At 37.6% G+C, this 19,877-nt stretch overlaps 5 protein-coding genes across 5 annotated transcripts; all 5 read left to right on the forward strand.

Annotated features, from left to right (window-relative positions):
• The first annotated feature begins 557 nt into the window (after positions 1-557).
• Positions 558-2,162, forward strand: LOC138609670 (zinc finger protein 566-like). The gene is made up of 2 exons (XM_069682312.1): positions 558-822; positions 991-2,162. The coding sequence occupies exons 1-2, from the start codon at positions 651-653 to the stop codon at positions 1,818-1,820; spliced, it is 1,002 nt and encodes a 333-aa protein (XP_069538413.1). The 5' UTR covers positions 558-650; the 3' UTR covers positions 1,821-2,162.
• A 4,605-nt stretch (positions 2,163-6,767) lies between these two features.
• On the forward strand, positions 6,768-8,661 carry LOC138609671 (zinc finger protein 32-like). Its single transcript, XM_069682313.1, has 2 exons — positions 6,768-6,996; positions 7,151-8,661. The coding sequence occupies exons 1-2, from the start codon at positions 6,825-6,827 to the stop codon at positions 7,768-7,770; spliced, it is 792 nt and encodes a 263-aa protein (XP_069538414.1). The 5' UTR covers positions 6,768-6,824; the 3' UTR covers positions 7,771-8,661.
• A 3,120-nt stretch (positions 8,662-11,781) lies between these two features.
• LOC138609763 (uncharacterized) lies at positions 11,782-16,267 on the forward strand. The gene is made up of 4 exons (XM_069682411.1): positions 11,782-12,017; positions 12,131-12,457; positions 14,309-14,506; positions 14,653-16,267. The coding sequence occupies exons 1-4, from the start codon at positions 11,846-11,848 to the stop codon at positions 15,702-15,704; spliced, it is 1,749 nt and encodes a 582-aa protein (XP_069538512.1). The 5' UTR covers positions 11,782-11,845; the 3' UTR covers positions 15,705-16,267.
• Positions 12,480-13,123, forward strand: LOC138609672 (zinc finger protein 121-like). The gene has a single exon (XM_069682314.1). The coding sequence runs from the start codon at positions 12,559-12,561 to the stop codon at positions 13,108-13,110; it is 552 nt and encodes a 183-aa protein (XP_069538415.1). The 5' UTR covers positions 12,480-12,558; the 3' UTR covers positions 13,111-13,123.
• Positions 16,268-17,292: 1,025 nt separating the features above from the next.
• Positions 17,293-19,163, forward strand: LOC138609669 (oocyte zinc finger protein XlCOF20-like). Its single transcript, XM_069682311.1, has 2 exons — positions 17,293-17,566; positions 17,723-19,163. The coding sequence occupies exons 1-2, from the start codon at positions 17,395-17,397 to the stop codon at positions 18,607-18,609; spliced, it is 1,059 nt and encodes a 352-aa protein (XP_069538412.1). The 5' UTR covers positions 17,293-17,394; the 3' UTR covers positions 18,610-19,163.
• Positions 19,164-19,877: the final 714 nt, after the last annotated feature.

The raw sequence follows: 19,877 nt of genomic DNA on the forward strand, positions 1-19,877 counted from the left end.
GCACCTTGCCATAAGGCAAAAGTGATAACTAAGTGGCTCAGGGAACAAAACGTTGAAATTTTGGGTCCATGGCCAGGAAACTCCCCAGACCTTAATCCCATTTGAGAACTTGTGGTCAATCCTCAAGAGGCGGGTGGACAAACAAAAACCCACAAATTCTGGCAAACTCCAAGCATTGATTATGCAAGAATGGGCTGCCATCAGTCATTGTGTTGGCCAGAAGTTGATTGACAGCATGCCAGGGTGAATTGCAGAGGTCTTGAAAAAGAAGGGTCAACACTGCAAATATTTACTCTTTGCATAAACTTAATGTAATTGTCAATTAAAGCCTTTGACACTTATGAAATGCTTGTAATTATACTTCAGTATACCATAGTAACATTTGACATAAAGATGTAAAAACACAGCAAACTTTGTGAAAACCAATACTTGTGTCATTCTCAATACTTTTGGCCACGGCTGTAGGTGGCGGCAATGCACCTAAAAGCTGAGTGCCACCCGCCGTAGTACAAAACAGAAGAAGAAGAAGGAGGAGGAATTAAACAATACGACGGCTGGTAACATGTACGGCTGTATGGAATTGGCTTGAAGACGTTTGTAGTAGTTGTAGTCGTACCGTAGAATAACATTCCCTTAGAAATTCAGCAACAATGTCTTCAGTTGACTGTTTGAGAGAGTTTGTCAATGAGCGACTAACTGCTGCTGCTGAAGAAATATTCGGAGTTTTTAAAAGGACTATTGTCGAGTATGAGGAGGAAATCGATCGTCAGCGCAGACTGCTGGATTTAGTTTGCAAACCCGAACTTAAGTTACACAGGATAGGTGTGTAAAGATTCCTCTTTTTAATGACACAAGCAGAGAGGTTAAAGTTTTATAAAATCCATTTTGTTAAAATAAATACTGGTAATAATTTGTCTGCATTATGCTTAAGTTACGTCATTTCCCTATCTTAAACGAGCATCATATTACTTTTGTTATGTGTGTCTCCAGAGCTGGAGGAGGTCCTCGCTGATGAGCAGCTCATTAACCAGGAGAGTAACTCCAGTCTTTACCAAGACGACCCAGAGCCTCCCGAGATTAAAGAGGAACAGGAGGAACTCTGCAGCAGTCAGGATGGAGAGCAGCTTGTGCTTAAACATGAGACTGATATCTTTATGCTCACTACTCCTAATGAAGACAGTGTCCACAGTGAACCAGGACCAAAACGTGACCTGCTTTTCTTTCATTACTCTCATGTTGCTGAGAATCAAGATCCTAAAGGAGGCAAGCATGCAGACTCAGGAACAACAAGAGATGAAAAACCAGAACCGAGGAAAGGCCATGAACAAAGCATTCATCACAGTAACACTGTATACAAGTCTAACTTGTCAGATTTTCACTGTGATACTCAAACAGGGAAAACGTCTTTCAAATGTGACACATGTGGGAAAACTTTCAAGGGTAGGTCAGGATTCCAGAGACACATGTTTGTCCACACAGGTGAGAAGCCATATCCTTGCAAAACCTGTGGGAAAGTATTCAGTAACATGTCGGCACTGAAAGTACATATGAGAATACACACAGGTGAGAAGCCATTTTCTTGCAAAACATGTGGAAAAGATTTCAGATATAAGTGTGACTTAAGAATCCACATGAGAACCCACACAGGCGAGAAGCCATATTTATGTCAAACATGTGGAAACGATTTCAGACATAATGGTGACTTAAGAATCCACATGAGAACCCACACAGGTGAGAAGCCGTACTCCTGCAGCACCTGTGAGAAAACATTTTGTCGGAAATCTCAATTGAAAAGGCACATAAGAATTCATACAGGGTAAAAGTCGTTTACCTGCATAACTTGTGGCAGATCTTTCAGAGCATGGGGTGACCTGATCCACATAAGAAGAGCTCACACAGGTGAGAGGCTGTACCTTTGCAAGATCTGTGGGAAAAGATTCTTTGTTCCATTTTAATTGGCAAGGCACATGAAATCACATGCAGGCAAGTAGCCATGTGTTTTCAGACATGTTGGAGGTTATTTAATTGGCTGAACAGTGCTGTTGATAGGTTTTTATTGTCGTAAGTCCCCGGTGATTTGAGTGGGTCTCTGGGAAAGTGAATGGGTCCCCAATAAAATGAATAGTGCTAAATTCGTGTTTGATGTTCGTATTGTTAGATGTGGTTACAATATATAGATTTATTCATGTATGTTCAAAATGTATCTAAAATCAAAAGATGATTTTTTTGCATGACATACAAAATTAAAATAAAGTAGTGTTCCTGTTGCACCAAAATAAATTACCAATAGGAGTGCTGATTTTAACACATGGAGAAAACATTCTCTTCACTCTGGAACAGTCTACAAATAAACTGTTTCCATAAATCTCAACATCTATTAAATCAAATTAGTGATCAGAAACTAATCAGAAAACTGAGACTTTTAACAAAAAATGAGACTTAACTAACACATTGGAAGTTATGATGAAAAAACAAAAAATTATGCAGATATATTCGGGGTGCATTGTGAGCAGCCTTAATGTAATTCAAGTTTATTGCATTTGTCAATGATTACTTGTACCTCATAGTGAGTGGTAACGGGGATACATACGCAGACGTCGTCTGAGCATAAGAAAACAGCGGCTGCCACTCGGGAGTCTATTTTTCACAGCCACTGGAGAATGTTCTGCTTGTTTCCCAACAGCGCGTCCCAACATCATCATGAGGTGCGTCCCTGGGACGCATGGATTGTGAGTTTACTGCATCCTTGAAAATATTAATGCGCCAGATAAGATAAGATAATACTTTATTGATTCCTAAAGGGAAATTCGGGTGTTGCAGCAGTAACAAGTAGCAAAGACAAAATGGCAAGTAGGTAAGTAAATACAGTATAAAGATAAGAATAGATTAAATTAAATTAAATTAAATTAAATATGAGGTATATACAGCTGTTATATAAGTAGGAGTAAGTGACAAGATAAAGTTAAAAGTTATGGGATAAAGTGACATGGTATGCAGGATGAGATAATACAGTATGGTATAGGTCTAAGGTTTAAGATATTGTACATTATAAGGTGCAGTATAAAAGTGGCAAATAAATACAGTGCGTAAGTAATATAACGGTAAAAATTGCAATTATATAGCGTAATGTAATATACAGTATGGTATGGTAATAAAAACGTTATAGTGTACATTAGTAACATATAGGATACTACAATACAATATACTATATAATATACTATACTATATAACAGTGACTTGTAATTATTATATTAGTATAAAAAAGTGCAGTATAATGTGGATGTAATTCGTAAGTACAGTACAGTATATGAAGATATAACCCATTGATAGATAAAGCAGTATATGGCAAGTATATAAGTAAGTCAGAGATGCAGGACCCATACCTAGCAACATCACTGACTTAGGCAGATTATTTCTTGACCATAATAGAGCCATAAAAGCCAGAGGTAATTCTAAAATGATCTGGAACCAGTTATAAAAACTAACTGGAAATCACAATTTAAAAAAACGGATTGAACTTAAAGTAAATGGAAAGCTTACAAACAATCCAGCTGAAGTAGCAGAAGCTTTTAATCACTACTTTATTGATTCTGTAGCTACCATTGCACAGTGGTTTTGCCCTGACAGCACAAATCTCAGTCCACTTAATCAAAGGAGCCGGCTTTCAGCATAAGAAATGTCTCTGAATCAGAGGTTATGAGAATAATTAGATCTCTTAAACCACCCAGAACTACAGATATATTTGGTATGGATGCAGTCATGCTCAAAGAGCTCAGTACAACATTAACCAATCCTATTATCAAAATTATTAACCTTTCAACCTCTCAGGGAATGAGAGTGTTTGGAAGTCGGCCATTGTTATTCCAATATTTAAAGGCGGAGATCCCCTGTCTACATGTAATTATAGGCCTATCAGTATAATCCCAGTGTCAAAGGTTGCAGAGAAATTGGTAGCCGAACAAATCACTTGCCATCTGAATACTAGCTTATTTTCTCTGCATTCAGTGCAATTTGGCTTCAGGGCCAAATATTCAACTGAGACAGCCAACTGTTTTTTTTTTTACAGAAAGAATCAAATCTCTAATGGATAAAGGTGGTATTTCTCGACTTCAAAAGGGCATTTGACACTGTCAGTCATAGAATTTGCATGTCTAAGCTATCTAAATTCAACTTTTAATCACATGCACTTGGGTGGATTGATTCATATTTGTTAAACCATTCTCAGTTTGTCAGAGTACAGAATCATCAATCAGCTGCGCTGTCAGTCCACAGGTGTCCCACAAGGATCTATTCTGGGACCATTGCTATTTTCTTTATATATTAAGGATTTGCCTTCTGTTTTTCCTGACACCAATATCCAAATGTATGCAGATGACAGTGTAATTTATGTACATGGTAGCAATGAGACACAAGTTGCCAATGAACTCACAAACACCATGGTCCGTGTAACAGCATGGTTGAAGCAATACTGTTTCCAACTAAATGTATCTAACACAGTATGCATGTTTTTCACCAAAACAAAATGTTGTTGAGCCAGATGTTTTAATATCAGGGGAGAGGCTACAGGTCATATCTGAATACAAGTACCTCGGAGTTGTGATTTATTCCAAGCTTAATTTTAAAGCACAGTTGAAAAAGGTCTGTAATTGGGTCAAATTCAGGCTAGCAAATTTCAGGTTCTCTTGAGCTTACATGTCAACAGAGGCTGCAATGATGTACATGTATTCTATGGTCATTTCTTTAACAACCTGGTCACAGGCTAGTACCCCTACTCTTAAACCATTAGAGTCTCTGTATAAACCACCACTTAAAATATTGGACAACAAATCAATACATTTTCATCATTGCTCAATATTAAAAATATATAACTTGTTGAGCTGGGAAAACTTGATAAAAAATGTAAATGCTTATCTCATGTAAAGGATTATTTATGGTTTGACTTCTCTTCCGCTTAGTTTGTCAACATAAGAACCACCGCATATCAGGTTACAAGAGGTGCTGCAAGAGGGGATTGCATGATCCCACTTAGAAAAAGTACCTTCAGTCAGTCTGCCTTCTCCATTAAAGATGCACTAGAATGGAACTCCGTCCCAGCAACCATTAGAGAACGGGTTACATACAGTTAAAACTCATTTAAAGAAATGGTTGATTCATACTCAGTCCTGTCAACACAAAGACAATTGCACCATTCTGTTCAGTCTGCTGTCTGTACTGCTGATTACTGTCACCTGTTGATATTTTTGTAGTTATGTAATATTATGAATGTTTTTTTTTATGTCTGTGCCTCTGCTTTGCATGTTTTAGTAACATTGTCTAATAATGCAGCACAGTGTAGTATAATTTAGTCCATATACTTATAACATCATTATCTTTTGTTTTGTTGCATATTGTGTAATGCGAGCCTCCGTGTTACCTGTTTTAAATTGATTTTAATAGCTTTGTAATTTTAATTGTATATTATGTTTTTAAGTTTGTTAGGGTGGGTCAAAACATCTGTCCAGGGACTACAGATGATAAATAGCCTCTTGGCTAACTCTGGCACATTTACAGCTGTTCCTGAATGTGCACTGTCCCTGTAAAATAAACTAATAAATAAATAAATGTGATGTTTCTGTGATTGAATGCACACAGTTTCCATTGAGAGGTCTCGACATCTTAGTGTAATGATATAGTATTACAATTAAACTCAAATCATTTTAAGTGCAAAGTTAGTATGGGTTGTGTTGTTTCTCAGACATCGATGATACGCAGATGATGAAAAGAACTTCCGTTGACACCGACTTGTTTGTATAAGCATAGGTTTATTACAAAGAATCAGCATCAGACAGGTTTCATGAATACCTGGGAGATCATCACGGCCGAATAGTGTCTCCCAGAATTACAGTTCTACATGCACTTATATATGTTGGGGGTGTGTATATGTTTCTTCTTCTTTACCATAACAGGACAAGGACCCTCAGACTCACAGACTGGGGGTCGTTAAATGCATCACCTAATAAGGAGTGAACCTCCTCTCAGTGTACATTATGTTCCTTTACATCATTGTATAAACAGAGCCCATGGACACATTTACGACTCTTACACAGGACTCTACAGAATCCTCCACGTAAGCATTTCCACCTCAGGTCAGATACTAATAAGCAAAGGTTGACCGCTGCATTTAAACACTGAAAAACACAATTCAGTATTTTGAAATGCATTTCCTACCTGGATTTACTTGCCGGCTTTAAATAAAAAATGTAAAAATTAAAAAGCGTGCTTCATCTTAAATGATCGTGTAAGAGTCCTCTCTCTGTGCACATGAATACAACAAACTTGTAGTGGCAGATGTGTAGTCTTTTATTCAGGACCCTAAGTAGACAGAATTTGTGCATCTTTGTATATTTTTATACCCTTCTGCTATCTGTATATCATCTACTATATCTTGGAGATCAGTGTTACAGTGAGTGTACAGCAGTGGTTGATATAGAAAAGATTTGATGTGGATGAGAGTGTTTGCCTTGTACATTTTCCAAAACGCAAATTGTGTCTATTAAATACATTACATTGCAGGATAAGACAAAAAAAACATAATATAATAGAGTGAACGGTTCCTTGTTGAATAAAGCGAGGTAGATGTAAGTTCTTGATACTATAACGAGCACACAAAATTGGAATACAATCAGCCGAATAAATCACTGCAGCACTTCGACTGTCGGAACTTAACAGTGTGACACGCAACGGAAGTAAACAAGCAAGTAGCTTTTTGAACGAGTTGAATTAAATGCAAGACGATTCTTTAGTCGTAAGCGCAGCTGTTATAAACCACTTGTAATTTGACAGCAATGTCTTCAGTTGAGTGTTTGAGAGAGTTTGTCAACGAGCGATTAACTGCTGCTGCTGAAGAAATATTCGGATTTTTTAAAAGGACTATTGTCGAGTACGAACAGGAGCTCGACCGTCAACGCAGACTGTTGGATATCGTTTGGAAGCCTCACATAAAGTTACAAAGGATAGGTGTGTAAAATGTAACTTTTTTAAATTAATCTAAACAAATTAGTTCGGTTCATATTTTATTCCAGTGGTGTAAATACACTCCCATTTCCATGTGCACGCATTTTTCTCAACCATCACTGTTGTATCCTGTTCCTTCTGTTCTGTGTACCTCCAGAGCTCCCACAGCAGCATGTCTGTAAGGTGGAGGAAGTTTTCGATGACCAGCAGCTCTGTAACCAGGAGAGGAACTCCACACTGGACCAAGAGTCTCCAGATATTAAAGAGGAACAGAAAGAACTCTGTATCAGTCAGGAGGAGCAGCTTTTACTGAAGCAACAGACTGATATTTTGATTTTGACTTCTTCCTCTGAGGAAAATGACCACAGTGAACCAGAACTGAAAATCAACCACCAGCGCCTCTTTCACAACTCCCATGTTACTGAGAACCAACATTCCAAAGGAGGCAAGCATGGATACTCAGGATCATTGAGAGATGCAGGGCCAGACCCAAAAGAAATACTTCACACAAGCAGAAGTCACAATGACTTTTTCTACAACCCTAAATTGCCAGACATTCACCGTAATACTCACACAGGTCAAAATTGTTTTCAATGTGACAAATGTGGGAAAGCTTTTAGGTATAAGTCAAAATTCCAGAGACACCTTAATGTTCACACAGGTGAGAAGGTGTATGTTTGCAGGATTTGTAGGAAAAGATTCAATGACCGTTCAAATTTGTCAAGGCATATAAGGGGCCACACAAGTGAGGAGCCATATTCATGTTTACATTCCTGAAAACATTTCTGACTTTGTGGTGACTTTATGCTCCACATGAGAAAAGTCCACAGTGATCAGAAGCTGTACCTAATCAGAGAGAAAAGTTGTCTACATGTGTATTTATTGGCAACGCATATAAGCTATTCCGTGGGTGTGTGTGTGTGAGAGAATCTGATTACTCGCTGATGTGGTAATTTATATATATATACAGTATACGTTTGTATACGTTATACTCTCTACGTTTGGAGAGTTATTTGTATTTCCCATCAAATGGCAGCAGGGATATACAATGATGGCTTTGCTGACATTTGGTAGTTTTCCAAAAATAAGAAACATTGTCAGTTCACAAATCCGAACAAAAAGGTGCCTAGACGTATGAATTTCTTTTATTTTTTTGGTAATGTTTTTTCCAGGCAACGTGATGTAGAAGTATTGAAACAATAACAATTTCCCACATAAACTGACAGCCTTTGTTGCACAGTGAATGCATAGTTCTCACCGATGCCTACCTGTTAATTGAATGTTTTTTCTACTGTTTAAATACACCACCTCTGTGGATTGAGTGGATTCTGAACTTTGTGACGTCGAAGCTGTGACACCCTGTAGCGGTGTTGGGTCACTTTTGGTTTCTTCCTGACAACTGGCCTTTTTTCTGCTGCATATGTTTCAATCTTTTATTTAGGGATGAAATGTTTTTACTACAGAGATGGTGCAGAAATTGAATAAGCAGCATATATTCAGTGAATGAATGTAACTAAATTTACTCCAGTGCTGTATGAAGATTGCATGTAAATTCCAAACTGATAGGAAATTGCAACACTTCCGATAAGAGAATAAATGCATTTGTGTTTGTACTTCCATGTATTTTCATACACTTCAAAACATTTCATGTACAAATTTTGTTGTTTTTAGTCCAACACATTTTAAAGAGCTTTAAATAATGTCCTAATAAAGATCTTGCATTAAATTTAACTTGAGCTTATAATATATAAGGTCTTGTTAAACTATTTAAAGTGAGTAAAATGTGAAGACGTACACAAAAGTTATATTTGCAAATCTTGGGCTCAGACAGAGGCGATTGCACATGAGTTATTTTGATGTTTACTGCTTAAATAAGTAACTTTTTTAAAAATCATACTTTTTTAAATAACAATTTCCCAGGGATATCAAACGAGACAGATGTTTAGCCCTGATTGAAAGCGGAACAAAATATTTAACACACTTCCCCTGCCGGACTTTAGCACTGTGACATCAACAGGAAGTAAACAATGCAACGGCTGTGAGCGTGTACAGTTGTATGGAATTGTCTTGAAGACGATATTGTAGTCGTACCGTAGTATAACATTGCCTTAGAAATTCAGCAATTATGTCTTCAGTTGAGTGTTTAAGAGAGTTTGTCAACGAGCGACTAACTGCTGCTGCTGAAGAAATATTCGGAGTTTTTAAAAGGACTATTGTCGAGTATGAGGAGGAGGTTGCTCGTCAGCACAGACTGCTGGATTTAGTTTGCAAACCCGAACTTAAGTTACACAGGATAGGTGTGTAAGCTTCCTCATTTTAATGGCACAGGCAGGGGGGTTCAGTTTCATAAAATCCATATTGTTCAAATAAATACTGGTAATAATTTTTGCATTGCTTTTAAGTAACGTCATCTGCCTCTCTCAAACTAGCATCATTTTTTTCTGTGTGTTTTCAGAGCTGGAGGAGGTCCTCGTCGGACAGCAGCTCATTAACCAGGAGAGTAACTCCAGTCTTGACCAAGACGACCCAGAGCCTTGGGAGATAAAAGAGGAACAAGAAGACCTCTGCATCAGTGAGGAGGGAGAGCAACTTTTACTGCAGCAGGAGACTGATACATTCATGTTGACTTCTACGTATGAGGATAGTGAGCCATGACCAAAAAGTGACCTCCTGCTCCTCTATCACAACTCTCATGATGCTGAGAATCAAGATCCCAAAGGAGGCAAGCATGGAGACTCAGGAACAACTAGAGATGCAGAGCCAGAACCAAGGAAAGGACATGAAAAAAATGGCCACAGTAACACTGTATACAGGTCTAACTTGTCAGATTTTTACTGTTATACTCGCACAAAGAAAAAGTCTTTCAAATGTGACACATGTGGGAAAACTTTTAAGTATAGGTCATCATTTCGGAGACACCGTAATGTTCACACAGGTGAGAAGCTGTACGCTTGCAGGATTTGTGGGAAAAGATTTAATGACCGTTCAAATTTGTCAAGGCATATTAGATGCCATACACGTGAAGAGCCATATTCCTGTGAACATGTGGAAAATATTTCAGACATTGTGGTGACTTCACAGCCCACGTGAGAAAAGCCCACACTGATCAGAAGCTGTGTGTAAGAGAGAAAAGTAATTTTCATGTATCTTCATGGGCAATTCATACAAGGTAGCATGAAGGCTAGTATTCTTGCATGTGTAAGAAATGTGGGAAATTATTAACTTTAGTAGTGTGTGGTCAAAACACCAAATGCCCCATTCTTTGTTAAGTGTGTGAGTGGTAAGGGCTGTCCCACTGTCACATTGTCAAGTGCAAAGTGCTTCAAAGCAGACTTTTCAAAGCCATATTGCCCATTTATCGTGGGTGTGTGGGAGAGAATCTTGTTACTTGCTGATTTGGTCATTTATAGCACATTTGGAGAGTTGTTTGTATCTCCCATCAAATGTCAGCAGGGACATACATTGATGGCTTTCCTGACATTTGGTCATTTTCCAAAAATAATACTGTCAATTAAAAAAATGATGTCTCTTATTCCTCTTTCCTTTTTTTTATACCATTTCCAGCCCTCATGAACTCACACATACTAGCACTGCATGCCATACATCCATAAAGTCGGTAAGGGTCTGCAGCTCAGGCCTTAGCGTAAAGATTAGGGTTGGCAAAGGCCTCCCAGTAGTGAGAAGCCAAGTAATTGCAGCATTCCTGTGAAAGGTTTTACTTGAATCCCTTTCTTGAAAAAACATCTTTGAATGAATATAGACAAGAGAAACAGTGGAGGTGAAACTCTTCTGCAGACCAACTTGCTGAAATACACTTTTTTTTGCAATCACAACATATGCGTAAATGTACATGTATAATTTCGTACTGAGAATTGGTGCCAGTTAAATGTATTACATTCTCAACAATGCTGTCAAGTTTTCCTAAACTAAATATTTTTTTAATCTGTCTTTATTCTGCACTCATATTTTTTTTAATCAAAAGTAATTCTTTGAAACAATAACAATTTCCCACATGAATGGACGACCTTTGTTGCACAGTGAATGCATAGTTCCTACCAATGCCTACCTGTTAAATTAATTTGTCTGTGGATTGAGTGGATTCTGAACTCTTGTAACTCACTTTTGGTTTCTTCCTGACATCTGGCCTTTTTTCTGCTGCATATCTTTTAATGTTATAATTTATGGGATATAAATGTTTTTTGCAATAGAGGTGGTGCAGAAATTGAATCAGCAGCATGAATGCAGTGGTGGAATGTAACTAAATTTACTCCAGTACTGTATTTATGTACATCATTGCTGGTCCTCGGTTTGTGAAGATATAAAATCTCAATACTTCCAATAAGAGAATAAATACAATTGTGTTTGTACTTTTATTTTACATGTACTTATACTTCAATACATTACATTGGCAAATATTGTTTGTTTTACTCCACCACAGTTTTTGAGAGCTGTAAATAATGTCCTAATAAAGATTTTGTGTTAAATTAAAACTTGAGCTTATAGTGTTGTTAAACAATCTGAAAGTAGGTAAAATGCAAAAACGTTCCTAAAAAAATCTTGATACTATTGGGACAGAAGCCATTGCACATGAGTTCTTTAAAGTTTACTACTTGCATAAGGAGCATTTTTATTGTATTTCATTATAATAATTTCCCAGGAATGTCAAACGAGACAGCCTGATTGAAAGCGGAACAAAAAGCTGACTCACGTCCCCTGCCGGACCTTAGCACTGTGACATCAACAGCAAGTAAACAATGCGGCGGCTGTTCACGTGTGAGGTTGTATGGATTTGGCTTGGTAACGATATTGTAGTCGTGTCGTAGAATAACATTTCCTTAGAAATTCAGCAATTATGTCTTCAGTTGACTGTTTAAGAGAGTTTGTCAACGAGAGACTAACTGCTGCTGCTGAAGAAATATTCGGAGTTTTTAAAAGAACTATCGTCGAGTATGAGGAGGAGATTGCTCGTCAGCGCAGACTGCTGGATTTAGTTTGCAAACCCCAACTTAAGTTACACAGGATAGGTGTGTAAAGCTTCCTCATTTTAATGACACAAGCAGAGGGATTAAAGTTTTATCAAATAAGTAAGGTCATTTTAAAACTAGTATCATATTTCTTTTTTTCTGTGTGTCTCCAGAGTTGAAGGGGGTTCTCGCTGACCAGCAGTTCTGTAACCAGGAGGGAAACTCCAGTCTGGACCAAGACGACTCAGAGCCTCCACCGATTAAAGAGGAACAGGAGGAACTCTGCAGCAGTCAGGAGGGAGATCAGCTTTTACTGAAGCAGGAGACTGATACATTCATATTGACTCCTACTTATGAGGAAAAGGACCAGACGCTCCTCTTTCACAACTCTCATGTTGCTGAAAACCAAGATCCCATTGGAGGAAAGCATGGAGACTCAGGAAGAACAAGAGATGCAGAGCCAGAACCAAGGAAAGGATGTGAAAACAGCATTGGTCACAGTAACACTGTATTCGAGTCTAACTTGTCAGATTTTCACTGTAATACTCACACAGGGAAAAAGTCTTTCAAATGTGACACATGTGGGAAAACATTTGAATATATGTCAAGATTGCAGAGACACCTGAATGTCCACACAGGTGAGAAGCCATGTCTTTGCAAGACTTGTGGTAAAGTATTCAGTAACATGTCAGCAATGGAAAAACATTTTAGAATCCACACAGGTGAGAAGCCATTTTCTTGCAAAACATGTGGAAAAGATTTCAGATTCAGCAGTGTCTTGAAGGTCCACATGAGAATCCACACAGGCGAGAAGCCATATTCTTGCAAAACATGTGGAAAAGATTTTAGATATAATAGTGACTTCAGGATCCACACGAGAGTGCACACAGGCGAGAAGCCATACGCCTGCAGCACCTGTGAGAAAACATTCTCTCGGAAACCTCAATTGCAAAGGCACATAAGAGTTCATACAGGTGAAAAGCCGTTTACTTGCAAAACTTGTGGCAGATGTTTTAGAGTTAGCAGTGACTTGTTGGTCCACGTGAGAAGAGCTCACACAGGTGAGATGCCTTACCTTTGCAAGATCTGCGGGAAAAGATACTATGATGCATCCCTATTGGCAAAGCATAGGAGATCACATGCAGGCAACTAACCAGTTTGCAGATAATGTGGAAGATGATTTATTTAGGTTATATCAACATGCAGAATTTTATATCATTATTTTTTTACATATATCAATTTTCAGTTGGTGCATCTTGCTAAAAAGACATTTGGGCTTTAGAGGTAATGCACAAACACAAATTGTACATCATGTGTTGTAAACAAAACTGCCAAACGAGTAGTAATGAATCCAATTATTAGTGCTGTAGGGAATGTTTTTTTTTTGTCTTATTCTTAGAGTGACATTTTGTATTGTGATTTAAGAACACAAGATCCACGCTGATGTGTAAAGCTATGAGCAAATCATGTCCGTTTATGCTGTATAACTGTGACTGACATCAAAAGTAAAAGCAGTCAGAGTGAAGAATAGTTCTTTTCAGAGTGTTACGTTGTTCCAGGTTAGAGTTGTTCATGTTATGGCTTGCAGGCTGGAAGTTAAGTTATAAAATGATTGATATCATTCACTAGTTTGATCAGTGGAAGTTCATCATATTGAATAGGCATACATGCAGAAATTAAATGTTTAACACTTCCACATAAAAGTGCAATAACCACTTAATTAAATGTTTCAACTATCGGAACATCGAGACGCTAAGAGTAGTTTTGCCTGTAACCTCGGGATGCTCGTGTATTTACTCTTGTTTCATAATTTACATTGATATTTATTCAATGCAACTTACTGGAGACTGGAGTGTTCCCTGCTCGAGCCCAATGTTTGCTGTGATCGCCTGTAGCCACCTATGACGGAGCAAAAGGACAAGGGTATCCTTCATGAACTTACAGATGGATCATGTCATTCTTTAACTGTAGTAACACTTAAGTGAAGTCTTAGGCTACAGAGAAAATTATAGAATTTTCCACCTAAATTAACAAGACTTACAAGCCTAATTTAAAGCGGAACTAAAAGTTGTCTCCCTTCTACTACGGGTACTTAAAAGAGTGACATTCAGTGGAAGAAAACTATACTTATTACCTTCCTATAGAACACACGGCTTATAGCCAGAATCTTGAGTAGGTAAATGATCTGATGCTACATACTCTTGTACAGTAGGTGGCGGTATGCACCTTAAAGTTGTTTGTGATCCGCCAAGAAAACGAGAGCAGAAGAAGAAGAAGAACAAGTAAACAATAGAAGCGCAATGAGCATGCGCTGTAAGCATGTGTTGAATTACAATAGCCGTGCTTTAGTTAATTCTGCATTTGTTATTCAGCAACAATGTCTTCTGTTCAACATTTGAGTGAGTTTATCACCGACCGACTAACTGCTGCTGCTGAAGAAATATTCGGAGTTTTTAAAAGAACTATCGTCGAGTACGAGGAGGAGCTCGATCGTCAGCGCAGACTGCTGGATATCGTATACAAACCCGAAATAAAGTTACTCAGGATAGGTGTGTAAAACTACATTATTTTGATAACACAGAATAGACTAATTTGACTTGTGTATCATTCAGTTTTTTCAATGTTTGCTGTGACTAGTTTGCTCGGCATTTCTTTAAAACATCACAGTAGTATCTTCTGTTCTGTGTCCCCCCAGAGCTCCCACATCAACATGTCTGTAAGGAGGAGGTTCTCCCTGGCCAGCAGTTCTGTAACCAGGAGAGAAACTCCAGTCCTGATCAAGAGGACCAAGAGCCTCCACAGATTAAAGATGAACAGGAGGAAGTCTGCACCAGTCAGGTGGAAGAGCAGCTTGTACTTAAACAGGAGATTAATACTTTTATGCTGACTACTGCTGATGAGGACAGTGACCACAATGAAGAAGAACTAAAAATTGATCAGCAGCATTTAGACTCAGGGACATCTACAAATGCAGAAACCAATACAAGACAACACAACACCATTAGTCAGAGTAACAACGTATACAACCCTAAATTGTCAGAGATTCACTTTAATGCTCAGAGAGATAAAGAGTTTTTCAAATGCGACACATGTGGAAGAACTTTTAATAATAAGTCAGGATTACGGAAACACCTTAATGTCCACACAGGAGAGAAGCCATGTCTTTGCAAGACTTGTGGGAAAGTATTCAGTAGTATGTCGGCACTGAAAAATCATACAAGAATCCACACAGGTGAGAAGCCATATTCTTGCAACACATGTGGAAAAGATTTCAGATTCAGCAGTGTCTTGAGGATCCACATGAGAACGCACACTGGTGAGAAGCCCTTCCTTTGCAAGATCTGTGGGAAAAGGTTCATTGAAAAGTCAAAACTGAAAAGTCATATTGGAATCCACACAGGTGATCGGCCACATTGCTGCAAAACATGTGGGCAAGATTTCAGTTCAAGCAGTGACTTGAGAGTTCACACAAGAACGCACACCGGTGAGAAGCCGTTCTCCTGCAACTTCTGTGAGAAAAAATTCTGTCGGAAGCCAGACTTGAATAGTCACATTAGAATTCACACAGGCGAAAAGCCGTTTACTTGCAAAACCTGTGGCAGATGTTTCAGAATAAGTGGTGATCTGACGATCCACATAAGACGAGCCCACACAGGTGAGAGGCCGTACCTTTGCAAGATCTGTGGGAAAAGATACACTGATGCATCTCAATTGGCAAGGCATATGAAATCACATGCAGACAAGTAGGCATGTGTTTTCAGACATGTTGGAGATGATTCAGTTTTGTTCATCTGTTTTTATGTCTTTTTATTACTCCAGTACTTTCTAGTTCTAGTATTCCTGCTGTCATCATTATTTCTTTTAAACCACTATATAATTTCCAAAACCTTTTCAAATGTTTTTTGGACAGAAAACCCAGTCTTGACAAATGTTTGACCTGCTGAATTGACGTTATTTTGGCCTATTTGTATACTCTACCTCAGTGGTTTGAGTGTATATTGAGCTATAATGTGTAAGTTGTTAAACTCTCTGAGGAAATTGGGTCACTTATGTTGTCATGCTGACAAAGTAATAACATTTCTATTTATTTTGAATTGTATGCATTTTTTTAGTGTTGTTCAATTTCATATAATTAATTTTGGCTTCAGGTGTGACTCGGGCACAAATCGTAAACTATGTTTTACAAGGTGTTGTCTATAAATCAGCCTAAAACATTGTAATAAATACGATTATTGCACCAAAGAATGTTTGCAAAGTATCGCTGCTTTTTTTCATCTATGTATTTGAACAATAAAGATTCACAAGCAAAACTGAATGAGCTTTAAAAATAAGATACTTTGTTTTACTATCAGTCAGTAAGGGATGTTGATAAAGAATTAAGATAGCTCCACCTTGACTAGCTGCTGAAATCACAATAAACACATCATGGAATGGTTAACACTGACAGGGGCATTGTGGATGAGTGGTTTCAAGTTCCATATTTACTGATATTAACTCAGTGTCAATGACTTGAGATGTTTGCAGTTTGTACTTTTCTTCTAGCCCCATTTCACCAGGCATTGGCTCCAGCCTGCCAAGACTCGGCAAAAGGAAAGCAGGTATCTTAAATGGCTAGACACATTTATAATTTTGTACTTCTAACCAGTTCAACACAGAAGTATTTCATTTTTATTCTCATTTTTATTCTTATTTCAAGATATTTTCTTCAAACTAGCTTAAGTATTCAGTTAAATGTGCTTGTAGGCTTCATAGAAAACCTTTATTTCCTGGTATTATTAGATAAGACTAATGTACAACAAAAGATTCTTCTGAGCTGTCTGGTACAGGTATGGAAACCAATTTTTATAAGAAAAAGAAAGAAAAAAAAATAGTCACGAGCCGAAATCATAGCGATAACTATGAAAACAAAACCAAAAAAAAACCAAAAGGTAGAAACTTGAAATAGGTATGGCAAGTGTATTTATATAGCACATTTCAGCAACAAGACGATTCAAAGTGCCTAAATAGTGAGACGAAGTGTAATTTCACAGATAAAATCAAAATAAGGACATAAAAAAATCCTCAATATTAAATTAAAAAAGGTTGAAATTAAAAGATAAAAAAATCATTGTTTTATCAATACTTTTAGATTTTTTTATAGCAATTCTGACTTTTTATCTCATAATTATGACTTAACATAGGGATATATTTCATCATCAGCGTAAGTTTATTCATTTATTTATTTTTTGCTTGCGGAAATTGGCCTCCGTAAACAATCCTAAATGTAGGCGGAACCAAAGCTTAGTCATTAACACTGTCGGAATGTTTAAATATGAGATCCAGCGGAAGTAAACAACAGACCAAGCGTTAGGAACGTTAGCTAAATGCAGGTGTTGCATTAACCGGGAGATTATGCTGTTTTACTTTAGCTGATTGTGACATTTGCAATTCAGCAACAATGTCGTCGGTTCAATATTTTAGAGAGTTTATCAACGAGCGACTAACAGCTGCTGCTGAAGAAATATTCGGGGTTTTAGAAAAAACTATTGTTGAGTACGAGGAGGAGATCGATCGTCAGCGCAAACTGCTGGATATCGTATGGAAACCCGAAATAAAGTTACAAAGGATAGGTGTGTAAAACTACTTTATTTTGATAACACAGAATAGACTAATTTGACTAGTGTATCATTCAGTTTTTTCAATGTGTGCTTATACTAGTTTGTTCCCATGACGATATTTCTTTTTTACAAAACGTCACAGTAGTATCTTCTGTTCTGTGTCCCCAGAGCTCCCACAGCAACATGTCTGTATGGAGGAGGAGGTTCTCCCTGGCCAGCAGTTCTGTAACCAGGAGAGAAACTCCAGTCCTGATCAAGAGGACCAAGAGCCTCCACAGATTAAAGATGAACAGGAGGAAGTCTGCACCAGTCAGGTGGAAGAGCAGCTTGTACTTAAACAGGAGATTAATACTTTTATGCTGACTACTGCTGATGAGGACAGTGACCACAATGAAGAAGAACTAAAAATTGATCACCAGCATTTAGACTCAGGGTCATCTACAAATGCAGAACCCAATACAAGACAACACAACACCATTAGTCAGAGTAACAACGTATACAACCCTAAATTGTCAGAGATTCACTTTAATGCTCAGAGAGATAAAGAGTTTTTCAAATGCGACACATGTGGAAGAGCTTTTAATAATAAGTCAAGATTCCAGAGACACCTTAATGTCCACACAGGAGAGAAGCCATATCTTTGCAAGACTTGTGAGAAAGTATTCAGTAGTATGTCGGCACTGACAAATCATACAAGAATCCACACAGGTGAGAAGCCAAATTCTTGCAGCACATGTGGAAAAGATTTCAGATTCAGCAGTGTCTTGAGGATCCACATGAGAACGCACACCGGTGAGAAGCCGTTTACCTGCAACTTCTGTGGGAAAAAATTCGGTCGGAAGCCAGACTTGAATAGTCACATAAGAATTCATACAGGGGAAAAGCCGTTTACTTGCAAAACTTGTGGCAGATCTTTCAGAATTAGTGGTGACCTGACGATCCACATAAGACGAGCCCACACAGGTGAGAGGCCGTACCTTTGCAAGATCTGCGGGAAAAGATACTTTGTTGCGAGTGAATTGGCAAAGCATATGAAATCACATGCAGACAAGTAGCCATGTGTTTTCAGACATGTCGGAGATTTAGTTCTGATAAAAGCAACATCTCTGTAATGAATGCATACACTTTACTGTTGAGAAAAGGTCACAATATCTCACTTTAATGAGGCAGTAGATTGTCAGCAAAGCTGTTAAGTTTTGTTCATTTGTTTTTATTTCTTTTATTATATTTCTGCTGTCATCAGTATTTCTTTCAAACCACTATATCATTTCCAAACCTTTAAAAATGTTTTTTGGACAGTGAACCCAGTTTTGACAAATGTTTGACCTGCTGAATTGACGTTATTTTGGCCTATTTGTATACTCTACCTCAGTGGTTTGAGTGTATTGTGAGCTATAATGTGTAAGCTGTTAAACTCTCTGAGGGAATTGGGTCACTTATGTTGTCATGCTGACAAAGTAATAGCATTTCTATTTTTTAAAATTGTATGTAAGTTGTTTTGTTCAATTTCAGGTACTTGTTTTTGGCTTCAGAGATGACGCACAAATTGTAAATTATGTTCTACAAGGTGTTGTCTATGAATCAGCCTAAAACATAGTAATAAATACGATTATTGCACCAAAGAATGTTGGCAAAGAAATGCTACTTTTTGTTTTCATCTATGTATTCTAACAATAAAGATTCACAAGCAAAAACTTAAATGAGCTTTTAAAACAGTTAACTATCAGTCAGTAAGGGATGTTGGTAAAGAATAAAGATACCTCCACCTCGACTAGCTGCTGAAATCACAATAAACACATCATGGAATGGTTAACACTGACAGGGGCATTGTGGATGAGTAGTTTCAAGTTCCATACTTACTGATATTAACTCGGTGTCAAAGACTCGGAAAAAGGACAAGCAGGTATCTTTAATGGCTAGACACATTTATAATTTTGTACTTGTACTAGAATAGCCAGTTTAACATTTTTACAACATATTTATTTTGCTGCTTTCAAAGTAGCTCAAGTATTCAGTTAAATGTGCTTGTCGTCTTCATAGAATACACTTAATTCCTGATATTATTAGACAAGACTGATGTACAACAAAAGGTTCTTCTGAGCTGTCTGGTATAGGTATGGAAGCCCAATTTTGTAAGTAAAAAAAGAAATAAATAAAATAAGCCAAAGTCATAGTGATAATAATTATGAAAAAAAAAAAGGTAGAAACTTAAAATAGTGAGACGAAGTTTCATTTCACAGATAAATTGATATTACCACATAAAAACCTCAATCTTAAGATGAATCGGTCGAAATTAATATTTTTAAAATATTTTAGACTTTTT

Source organism: Semicossyphus pulcher, unplaced genomic scaffold, assembly GCF_022749685.1.
Source record: "Semicossyphus pulcher isolate SPU_LCO1_2020_fin unplaced genomic scaffold, fSemPul1.0.p SCAF_6, whole genome shotgun sequence".
NCBI lineage: Eukaryota > Metazoa > Chordata > Actinopteri > Labriformes > Labridae > Semicossyphus > Semicossyphus pulcher.

Bases quoted from the DNA above. Each gene is read 5' to 3' on its own strand.
- LOC138609670 (XM_069682312.1), top strand. From the start codon at position 651: ATGTCTTCAGTTGACTGTTTGAGAGAGTTTGTCAATGAGCGACTAACT. The intron at 823-990 runs GTGTGTAAAGAT...GTGTGTCTCCAG, and splicing joins ACTTAAGTTACACAGGATAG to AGCTGGAGGAGGTCCTCGCT.
- LOC138609671 (XM_069682313.1), top strand. From the start codon at position 6,825: ATGTCTTCAGTTGAGTGTTTGAGAGAGTTTGTCAACGAGCGATTAACT. The intron at 6,997-7,150 runs GTGTGTAAAATG...GTGTACCTCCAG, and splicing joins CATAAAGTTACAAAGGATAG to AGCTCCCACAGCAGCATGTC.
- LOC138609763 (XM_069682411.1), top strand. From the start codon at position 11,846: ATGTCTTCAGTTGACTGTTTAAGAGAGTTTGTCAACGAGAGACTAACT. The intron at 12,018-12,130 runs GTGTGTAAAGCT...GTGTGTCTCCAG, and splicing joins ACTTAAGTTACACAGGATAG to AGTTGAAGGGGGTTCTCGCT. The intron at 14,507-14,652 runs GTGTGTAAAACT...GTGTCCCCCCAG, and splicing joins AATAAAGTTACTCAGGATAG to AGCTCCCACATCAACATGTC.
- LOC138609672 (XM_069682314.1), top strand. From the start codon at position 12,559: ATGTCAAGATTGCAGAGACACCTGAATGTCCACACAGGTGAGAAGCCA.
- LOC138609669 (XM_069682311.1), top strand. From the start codon at position 17,395: ATGTCGTCGGTTCAATATTTTAGAGAGTTTATCAACGAGCGACTAACA. The intron at 17,567-17,722 runs GTGTGTAAAACT...CTGTGTCCCCAG, and splicing joins AATAAAGTTACAAAGGATAG to AGCTCCCACAGCAACATGTC.